The sequence below is a fragment of the Dermacentor variabilis genome, chromosome 2, assembly GCF_050947875.1.
Source record: "Dermacentor variabilis isolate Ectoservices chromosome 2, ASM5094787v1, whole genome shotgun sequence".
Lineage (NCBI taxonomy): Eukaryota > Metazoa > Arthropoda > Arachnida > Ixodida > Ixodidae > Dermacentor > Dermacentor variabilis.
In genome coordinates, this window is record NC_134569.1 from 135664275 (window position 1) to 135675370 (window position 11096).

General features: G+C 48.5%; 1 protein-coding gene across 1 annotated transcript; it reads right to left on the bottom strand.

Moving 5' to 3' along the window:
* Positions 1-3375: 3375 nt before the first annotated feature.
* LOC142570987 (carbohydrate sulfotransferase 8-like) lies at positions 3376-10515 on the bottom strand. Its single transcript, XM_075679283.1, has 3 exons — positions 10327-10515; positions 9251-9628; positions 3376-4158 (listed from the first exon to the last, which is right to left on the bottom strand). Exons 1-3 carry the CDS (start codon positions 10492-10494, stop codon positions 3667-3669), a joined length of 1038 nt encoding a protein of 345 aa, XP_075535398.1. The 5' UTR covers positions 10495-10515; the 3' UTR covers positions 3376-3666.
* Between the last annotated feature and the right edge of the window lie 581 nt (positions 10516-11096).

The window sequence follows — 11096 nt, forward strand, 5'->3', positions numbered from 1 at the left end:
AACGACACTTCACAGACGTAAACAAACCGTCAGCCATGAGCACTGCCCGCTCCGCCGAACGCGCCCGGTCGCTGGCGAGGCGCACAGCCTCATGGGAAGCGCCACGTGACCAACCTGTATCGGCGGATGGGAGTTTTTTTAAAACTCCCTGTCGGAGTTTCACGGGAGAACAAGATTTTTAAGCGGAGTAAAATCGCGTCATGTCGCCTTAATACTCCCGCAGCTAGCCAGCGGAGTGAAACGAGGGGATGGCGCTGTTTTGCTCCCATACATCGGAGTAAATATTTGTGAGGGGAGGTTTTAGGGCACATCACCTCTTAAAAACTCCCAGGTGGGTTTATTTTCGTTTACAGTGTAGTGTTTCGGTTGAGTCCTTTTTAGAACTTTTGACCTTCCACTTAAAATCTACCTTCTTGATTTGGCACGGAAAACTGTATATGCAGAAAGCAGGTGTTTGTATAGGTTTTTGCATGCGCCAATATTAAGTTTTATTTTTCTTGGCGCGGTGCTGTAAACGCCATGCTTCAAGAAGGTGTATCAGTCTTCAGGTATGTGGATGGCTATTTGATTTTTATTGACAGATCCCGTGCGTCACAGAGAGTGGAAGACATTGTCGATTGCTTTCAAAAAGAAGGCGTGGGCCTAAAATTCACCTCCGAGCTGGCGAGTAACAATAGATTAGTTTCTTGACTTGCTCATGAATATTGTTGCGGATCATGTTTGCTGGCACTGCAATTCACGATCTGCAAAGCTGGGTTTATATTTCGCGTTGGGGCACTCAAAAATTTTGAAATGCGGTATTATTCTGTCGTGCTTACGCGCTGTTAGGATTGGGGTCGGGCATGAATTAGAAGGTAGCTGGCCCATGCCGTCCTCCAACTTATCCACGCTGAGGACGTTGTTGAAGGGAAGGACTGCTTCTCATCGAGAACGAGGAATACGGGTTTATTTACAGTATCTACATCAGGACGTTGCAGCTCATCAGTCTAGCATGACTACGAGAGAAAGTACACTGAAAAGCCGCACAACAGCGGTTTATAAACACTCGGTCCTCCCTCGATCCCAAGGTGATGGAAGGTTAGACTAGGAGACGAGCGCCTTTTTGCGAAAGGATTACACACACACACACACACACAGGTTCATGGTCACCCCCCCCCCCTCCCCGATGGCAGAGGGCCTTCGCAAAACTCGGAGCTGACTCCCTCGGCGCGGCCGCCGTGGTGTCCATTGTCTTGCATCTTGAAAGGCGCGTGGGAAGGGGTCTCCGTAGACGTTCCCGCGGCAACTCCCCCGCTCATAGCAGATCAGATCCGCGGTAGCGGGTTTAGGCCCAAAGTCTGCTTCGTCAAACTCGGCTCCAGCGACGGAGAGTCGAGGACGTGCGTATTGTTCTCCACACACAGTCGACTTAGTGACGCCGTGGCTAGATGTTTGCGGTGGCGTTCCAAGAAAAGTTTGCCGCCGCGGTCGCAAGTGGCTAGCGAAACTTGCACGTTGCCACATCGGCAGGCCATTCCTAACAGCTAACACTTGCATGTCAGTGGGCCGTTCTTAACAGCGCGGACTTGGGAAAAAAACTTGCGTGCACCAGCTGAGCACGAGTTTCCACGTGCAAGTGGAACACGTTATAAGGCCGCAGGTTACCCCATTCACCTCATCACATCAGTTTGCGAAAAGCTCGTGCGTATTGCAAAGCAAGGAAAATGCGGGCGTCGTCCTTTTGTTCAAAATGAAGGAAACGAAAAATTGGCAGTTATTCCCTATGTACACAAACATTCACATTGTCTAAAAAGTGTGGCTATAAGCGTTATGGTGTATGGGTGGCATTTTGTGCACCACACAGGCTTAGTCGCATTTGTTCCATTGTGCTCTGAAGGGCACAGGCCACGTCAGTGGGTGATAGAGGGTGCAGCCAGAAACATGCTTATAGTTTTGTCGATTGTGTCCCAAGAGTAGCATACAAAATTCCCCTAAGCTGAGGTCACATGTACATTGGTCAAACAGGCAGATGTAGTCAACATACGCCTCAGAGAGCGCAGAAATTCATTAAATGGCGCGTCATCCTCTCGTCTCGCCATACGTTGCAAATCGTGTCCTTGTAAACCCATCTTCGAAAACAAAGTCATCTTGTTCCGTCACCCTAACCGAACCACACGAGAAATCTCGGAAGCCTATCATACCACCAAAAGCGCCATGATGTGTGTAAGCCAACCATCCCTACTACTTCATGATAAAGAATTCAATTTTCTTGATCAATGTTCGCACGTCCCTTAGATGCATGCTGTTTCTTCTTCTTCGTCTTGACATGCGCGAAGCGTCCATTTTCTCTATATGTATTTTTCCATACGCGCATTAAATATCAATTGTGTGTAGAGCCCGTGTGGTGTGCCTTTCTTCTTCTGCGTCCTTTGCGTTTTTAGCGCTCTAAGTTTTTTATTACAAGGAAGTGCATCTCTCTTGCTAGGGTACGAAGTAAAACAGAGACACGCATACATTCGGTTTAACGCTTTTATTATTTCTCTAAACTTCAATTCGTCTGTTGAACCAACAAATCAAACAAGTAACTGCTGTTGCCTAGAATAATTTTCAGTCGCGTGACATTGTGAGGAACGTCACAGCACGGTGAACTACACAGTCGCACATGCGCGACTGACGTCGACTCTCCGTCTGGGAGCGCGGCGCGGAGCCCGCGACGACAGGGTCGCCGGGCGTTCGGTTTGAAATGTCAGCTCTTTTCGCGGAGCGTAGCGGTGTAATACTTTGCAGTCATGATCTTTAGCGCGCATTGTATGCACTGCGCTTGTCTTTTAGAAACGGCCAGACCTGGTGACGGGCCCTTTAAAGAAACTAGCGTGGTGCGTAGAGCACGTGTTCACTTTCGCGCACGCAAAATGTTGCCCCGATGGCCACACGCTCAGAAAACAGCCGACATTTCAGTTTCAGGCCTCCGCGCACTTATTCACGCGTCAGTCAGTCTTCCTTGGGCAGCAGAAATTGCGTCATAGCTTTCGCCGAAACGTCACGAGCCACGCTTGCAACGCCTACGGTGCCGGTGTTCGAAAATACAGAGAAGGAATATCGCTTTCTATCGCTGGCCGTGGCAATGAAAAGGTGCGCCAGCTGCTGGAGGATGTAGCACCCTTCCTCGCACTATGTTAACACACACACACACACACACACACACACACACACACACACACACACACACACACACACACACACACAAACACACACACACACACACACACACACACACACACACACACACACACACACACACACACACACACACACACACACACACACACACACACACACACACACACACACACACACACACACGCACACACGCAATTTTCGGGACGGCATTTTTTCGCTTTCTCGTTGATTTCCAGCAAACCAGGCTAAAAATTAAACGCACGTATAACACATGTTTACTGTGCATATCATTTCTATAGCTGTGCTTCTGGTGAAGACGTGAATTAATAAATTGAAAGTGTGGACACGCTCCGCGCAAACACGACACGTCCTAGAGTTAGAACTTGTCACTACAATTAGAACCACGATTGTTACTTGTCGCATTTAATGTGCCTGTTTGTTTGTCCGTCCACCTGTCCGTGCGTTTTTCCTTTCTTCTCTTCTTTCTTTTCCTCCCTCCCTTATAGGCTACGGTAGATATTCCCTGAAGTCGTAGCCGAACAGCTCGAAGTCGTAAAAGTACCAGGCGTACAGTCTCATGACCTGGTGGAACGACAGCTGCTTGAAGTAGTACTTCGTGTCTGTCGCGCTAATCCCGCTTACTTCGTGCCGAGTGTTGTCGTGAGCGAGAATGTCCGCCTTCCCTCCTATGTCCACGAGGGAGAAGAACAGCGGGAAGTCCCTGCCCGCTGTTTCCAGCTTGCCGACGAAGTCGTAGTCCAGGAGGCAGGGCTGGCATAGCGCATAATACGGAGACCAGTGCTCGTCCGCGATCTCAGCAGTCGTCGCCAGCACGTATTCCACGAACTCCGAGAACGTCGGGCTGCGCCGTTCGGCATACACTCCGGGGATCTTGTACCAGTAGAGTTCGTAGGCCCACGCCATCTCCTCGGGACCCCTAAGCGCCTTGTCGATGTAGGTGGACACTAGGCGCTCGAACGGATGCCTCACGAACATCGCCTGCCGGTCATGCCAGGGTGGGCACAAAATGAGAAATAAACTTCCTGGTGAGTGGTAAGAAGGTCTGTTACTGGCTGCTCTAAACTAGATTGCTATAACCTAATCAAATCGTGGTTTTGGCAAGTAAAACTCCGGAATCAATACAACACAGTATTATAATCATTAAGTGAGAACAGAGCAAGAGCAAGGACATAGCCACGAACCTCAACTTTAGTTATAAGATACACAGCCGAACGCCTTTATAGCGAAGTGGTCGGGGCCTCCGAAATCATTCGTTATACAGGTCACTCTGTAAAGGTCGTTCACCGCGCAGCTTACGATGGAACCGCGACAGAATCATTCTTTCGTTATACAGGTCATTTCGTTGTAGACGCGTTCATTGTAAAGGCGCTGGACTGTGAATCGCTAACAACTGAAGATCCTCAGCCTTAGTTAAGATATATATCTCTAGCTGTTAAGATCACGCGTTCAAATAGTTCCCACAAGAAACATTACATGCAGATTTGTTCCTTTGTTTTACCTGCGATTTGATTTCTTTCTTGTGTGTATATACTTTCACTTCTGCCGGCGCCTGGGAAGTTTTCACCAGCGCATGTGCGCGCTGTTGCTGCAGACTCTCCTGCCTTCTTTCCATTTATGCCCCCTTCCTCCGTGTAGGGTATCAAACCGGATGCGCGTATGGTTGACCTGCCCTTCTTTCCTTCCTCCGTCTCGCTCTTGAAAGGAGATCGAGATCGTCTCACGACAGGAGCATGGACGCGGTGCCGTGCTTGTGACGTCACGTGTGTTTGTAACATAGCGTGTGACATCATGTGCGGGACTCTGCTGCTGCTCACGACCCAGTTTCCTGCTGACAACATGAGCGCGGGTACAGAGCCCGGGTGAAGAAGAGGCACGCATAAAGCTCTTCGAAAAAGAGAAGGAAGTGTTCATAAATACTCAGCTGCTCTTTAGGCGGGGCATCATAATGATATCGTGGCTTTGGCACGCTAAACCCCACAATGCAATCTAAAATGAATGTGACATAAGCACGTGGAATACCAACTGTCGGCAAAATTTTGAAGGGCCAGGTTTGCCTGCAGCGAGCAACACTCCCGCTCCTACTCCTCCGATAACAATCCGGAACACCACGTGCCCGCTGCGGTTGTTATGGCGCCTCGTTTCCGGTTTCAGAAGTTTTGAATTCCTTAATCGTCATTGGGCGAAATAACTTAACACAGAGAAAGTAAGCAAATTGATGCACGGCCCAACGCGCAGCACTTGTGACGTTAAAGATGCAGGCGGCAACGCATTTTAAAGCGAAAGCTTTACTGGCCGCGAACTTGCGATTTCGCCGTGGCCGTGCTCAGAGAAGGCACATGACGTCACACCGCATTTCTCGTCGTTGCATTCGCCTCCGCTCGCTTCGCCAGCTGCGTCGCGTGGCCGATAACATGTCGGAGGATTGAAAAGTGATTGAAAAGGAGAGCTCGAGTGCGCCGCAACCACAGTTGAGGCTGCAGTGTGGACTGCGACAACTACGATAAGCAAGAGGAGGCATGCGCCACTAGTAGCACCGAGCCACAGGTGTTCCCCCGCTGCGCAGCGTCGCGCCTTTCCGCCGTCGCCGTTTGGTATGGCGTCACACCACGTTCCTCGCCGTTGCGCTCGCCTCCGCTCGCTTCGCAAGCTGCGTCGCATGCGTGATAACATGTCGGAGGATTGAAAAGGAGAGCTCGCGCGCGCCGCAACCACAGTTGAGGCGGCAGTATGGACGGTGACAATTCTAATAAGCAGGAGGAGGCCTGGAATCGACATCGGAACAAGAGGAAGAGGAAACGAATCGCCCAGGAAACAGACGAGTGCGCCGAACGACTGGCTAAACGCCGCAACATAGCTAGACAGCCACATTAACTTGGACTTGCAATCAAGATTAACTAAGGCGAACATGCTATGCCGTAGCTTTCGCTACGTATATTCTGGCATAGGCGAGCTAACCCACTGCCAATTTTTTGACGAAAGACGACCGGGGTGACGCAAGTGCGCGTCTCCCACCTAGCTCCGGCGTTGAAGAACGTGGACACGCGAGTGAAATCCGGGGCAAGCGACGAACGAGTTCGTTGTTGTCAGCGCTGTGGTGGTTCGCATGGACGCCGTGACGTCGGGCACCCATTATGTACGTCCCTCCAAAAAGATTATCCAACCCTTCCGGCAAGAAGCTTGAAATCTCGCAATGTGTTATGAAAATCATGCGATAATAAATCACGGGGGACATGATCACGCATGTATAGGCCAGCTGTTGTTATGGTCTACTAGGGGATGTGTATTACCCAAGAGAAAAAATAATAATCGCGCGATAATATGGTGTGTCCACTTCTTTAAAAGCTTTTTATAAGTCAAGTAGGGCCTGTTATGAAATTTCACAGGCGCCAGTGCGCTGCCCGTAAGGAGCTGCGCCACTGAAACTACATGTAGTTGCAACCATGCCGGTTGGCGGATGTTACATATGCATTAATTGCACAAAACTCCGGTGTTGATAATGAGTGCAGTTGCAAATGAGCCAATAAGGAGAAACAGGGCCCGTGGCGTAATGGCTTCGATGGCGGGCTTCTGTGCTAGGAGTCATGTGTTCGAATCCTGCCTGCGGATGATTTTAATAATATTTAATTATTTATTACACAGTACATTGCTGAACATGACGAGTTTACAAAGTCTAAGAGACGTTTAAAGCCAAAAGGATGAAGTTTAGGCAAATCCATGTACTTCCCATAATTCCCACGCTGACTGAACCGTCCGTATTGCAGCTCTCGTAGACACTAGTGCCAGAGTTCCCTCTAGTAATTAATGTACGGAACTATGTATTGGGTGGTTTGTTAGCTTTGCTGTTGCAACGCCAGGTGTCAGTACATGCCTTACTAGTTTTCTCTGCCTCCTCACAGAGGGTGCGGGAGTTTTGAGGCACGGACATTGAAAAATGCATGGTAGGGTAGACATACACAGCTCCTCTGTAAAAGCAAGGCATGGCTCTACACACAGAACAGCCCCCACCCATCGAGTTGGCGTGTACGTACTACATGGAACCGCCCATGCATGCATTGCACATGTGCCGGTTGCCGGCGTTGTTCTATACGGAATTGCACAATGAAACAACAAGCACTATCTAAACATTCTCACCAACAAATATAAACCGTAAAGTGCGTCATTCCTTTAATTCATTTGTATGAAAATTTATGTGGTTTTAATCTGGCTAAGCTATGATTGGCTCTTTCTCTCGTTTTCGTGGTCGAGCGAGCGCGTTCGTGACCAAATGAGAGACGCACGTTCCGTGGTGCGATAGCGTTGTGGGGTCAGGAGGTTTGCATGCTGTGGCCGGCGGAAGCGCTGTGTCACGTTTCTCCCCTGCTATTTTCTTGCCTTCAGGCCCATGCTCTCGAAATGTACTCTTCTCTGAAAGGGAATGCGTCCGCTTCGATGCAATGTACTCGTGAACTGATTTGTGACCTCTTTCACTGTTAATATGGCCCTAAAAGGCGACAATTTCGGCTACAGCCTGGTTTTATGCAAAAGACTCGTAGTCCTGAAGCGATAGATTTCTTCAGCTACTTCGCCCACTTCTGATGAACTTCAGCCGATCTTACTCAGTAAAAATCGCGAGGTGAGTGAAGAGCAGTGACCGAAGGCGCAGGTGCGGAGGAGGAGCGGAGCAAGACATCTGACTGTTTGGCGCGCCCGCGGGTAACGTCTTGCGTTAGGGTAGGAGACGGTGAGGATGACGGGCGCCCCAACCGCAACAGACGCCATCACGTTGAGGGTGGCTGCTTCGGGATAGTTCGTACATTATTCGAATTTAAGATTAGCCCATAAATAACACGAAGAAGAAGGACAAGACAGGCGCCTGTACTGCCTATACTTTATCGTGCTTGTAAAATTATTAAGCTCGAGCCGTCGCAACGACGTTACAGCCATGGTGCTGGCTACAGCCGGAATGGAGTCAACTGGAGTGCTGTGTTATTAGCGTTAGTATAATTTGGAATTGTGGTTGGCAGTGAGATTGCCACTTCGTGTGTCTGCTGATGGGCCACTGAGGTTTCGTGGTTCACGGACTGCATGGAGACACGCCCACCCCCTCAGGTTACACAGTCAACCTGTCGCTGACGTCGACAATCATCTTCTATGGTTTCTGCCTGAATTACTTAAGTTATCGCGGTTGTGATACAGTTTTCTTCGAAAGTGGAAAACACGTCTATTCGATGGCAAGCTCATTTTGCTGGATACTGCTATAGCGTTGGTGTTCGGAGAATGTCATCATAAAGTTTGACGCTCGGTACGCTATTTTCGCATTCAGAAACCATTGACTAAGCACATAGATGAAGCCCCCCCTCCCCCCCCCCCCCACCCCGCCTCCATGTGACGTAGATGGTTTCGTACAGCATGTCAATGTAGAAGCGCGGCGGAGATAACAGCTGCGCTATAGTTTGCTGTAGTTGCACTCCTGCTCTCTGCTGGCGGAAACGAGACTGGCTTTCTCCTTGTCCAATAAATCAGATACGTCACATAGAAGATTCGTGTTCGTATCGGGACTACCACCTCTGCAGGTGAAATGAGCGCACACAGCGCAAACTTTCATGACGAATATCTCCGAAGAAAAATGTTTTAGAAGTATCAAAGAAAACGGAGTTCTCTTCGAATAGATACGCTGATATTTTCTGATATAAGCATGTGCCATAATCGAAAAACCTTAGTAAAGGTACTTGTCAATTCTTTGATAATGCATTTGTTTAATATAGTTTCTTGTGCTAATTGCGTCCGTCAAATCGAATGAACCACCTACCAGTGCAAGCAGCGTTTGCATAGAGCGACGTAGCACACACACACACACACACACACACACACACACACACACACACACACACACACACACACACACACACACACACACACACACACACACACACACACACACACACACACACACACACACACACACACACACACACACACACACACATATATATATATATATATATATATATATATATATATATATATATATATGTATGTACGTCCTTTCATGGGGTTTATCATTTGCATATGATTGAAGATGGAGAGGTACCTTCGTGAAATGGCTTCGGTTTCCCTGCAGCAGCGTTCTGGGACCAAACCGGAGAGTCTGGTTGCGGAAAGACCAGTGCAGGGCGTCGGTGCCGTTTCCGACCACGGTGACGTTGAGAAGAGGCGCGAAAATGCCTTTCAAGCTGGTCGATGCCACCTTGGCGATAAAGCAGAAGGCCAGCGAACGCGAGTCGTCTACGAACAACGGGCACTGGCTCGAGTCGCACTGCTCGGTGCTTCGACTAGGAGAAGGCAGGTTCACGCCAAGACCAGGAGTAGGGCGCTGCAGCGGTAAGTACGAACGGTGCCGCTCGCACACCGACTTGATTCTCTCTCTCCTAGCGTCGTTGTCGTCCTTGACAACGGTGGATGACTTGTCCTACAGAGAGGAGAGAGCAAAAGAAGAAGTAGAGGCAGAGAAATAAATTTGCAGATTTCAGCTATTCCTCGATCTTTGAACATATTCGTTATGCCAGAGTCAGGCCCCCGTAACGCACAACGCCATTGTTGGTGTGGCCTCTACAAACTTTCTCGAGAGGAACTTGTTCTTTACGATGGCCGCAGCGTCGTCCTTGTCCGCTATGGTATTCCAAGATACATTAATAAAAAATATTCAGAAATACATAAATTCCAGACAGAGTCTGCGTGGCGCACAGAACCCCTCAGTAAACCCATATATACGATAGCGCATATTTGCACGCACCTCTGTATGTGCGTGGCGGTTCGGACGCGTTGTTCTTTCTAAGACCTCGTCAGACCGATGATAGTGTGTAACGAATGGTGTCTGTGAAGTTTTTGGAGCACAACGTTACACTAGCTAAAATGAATACCAAGTGAAAAAGAAAAGCCACGCCATAGCAAGGGGGAATTAGTGCAGCAGTCGAGTGCGTCAGTATTTTGATATAATGCAGAAAATTAAATCAATTGTTGAGTATTGGTACGCCGTCTGTATGTATTCACGTGAATTACTTAATTTATTTAGGTTACTGAGGTGTTTGAGCATGATGTTACAGAAACGGTCGCTACTTCCTAGCTAATTATTCCGTTAGTTCAGTAAAACAATATAATGCCACTTACAGCTTCGATGTTTCTCCGAGGCGGTGTCTTCACTTGGAGCAAGTACACTACCACGATTAGACATGATGCTGCTGCAAGAAAGCATAGTTTCGACGAGCAAACCCTTACGGGCATCAAGCGTCCTTTGCGGCGGCTGGCGAATAATCCCACGAGCGAGCTATGTCGCATTAGGTTCGCGAACTTTTGCGACGGAACGCAACGCCACCGGAGGGGAATGAGAAAGTGTCTCTTTCACCGTCGTAAATGTCATGAATACATTGCCGTTGACGTATAATACCAGCATCTACATCGTCGTCGGCTTCAGGCATCTGGTTGACAGGAACCTAGTTCGTGGGGAGCTTGTGAAAGATAGGGGCATGCGTACAATATTTAGTCTCTGTGAAAATGTCAAAGAGTCGCGATTTTCGATGAGAAACAAAAATGTTGCAAATTAAAAAACGCACATTAGGAGTCTTGATGGCAGGGCTAGTTGAAACGGACGCATTGCTTGAAACTGTGTGACTAGACGGGGTACAAGGTAAAAAAAAAAAGAACAGTCGTATGTTTCATTTTTCGCCTTGTATCCCGCCAGTTGCGCAGTTTTGTACCAATGAACAAGTTGGAATCTATGTGAAGTGGGCAATTGAAGAACGTAGTTCAGTGAGTATTGAAGCATAGTTTAGTAGCGTATGTTTATACGTTGCGTATTGGGGTGTATTTTGTATGTGTGTGAGGGGTACTGTACAGAACATCTCGTTTTGTTTTTGGTAATGCGTTAGCATTAGGAGTGT

Excerpts from the sequence above, each read along its gene's own strand:
- LOC142570987 (XM_075679283.1), bottom strand. The coding sequence starts at position 10,494 with ATGCGACATAGCTCGCTCGTGGGATTATTCGCCAGCCGCCGCAAAGGA. Across the intron at positions 9,629-10,326 it reads CTCGGAGAAACATCGAAGCT|GACAAGTCATCCACCGTTGT; the intron begins GTAAGTGGCATT and ends TCCTCTCTGTAG. Across the intron at positions 4,159-9,250 it reads ACCGAAGCCATTTCACGAAG|GCGATGTTCGTGAGGCATCC; the intron begins GTACCTCTCCAT and ends CATGACCGGCAG.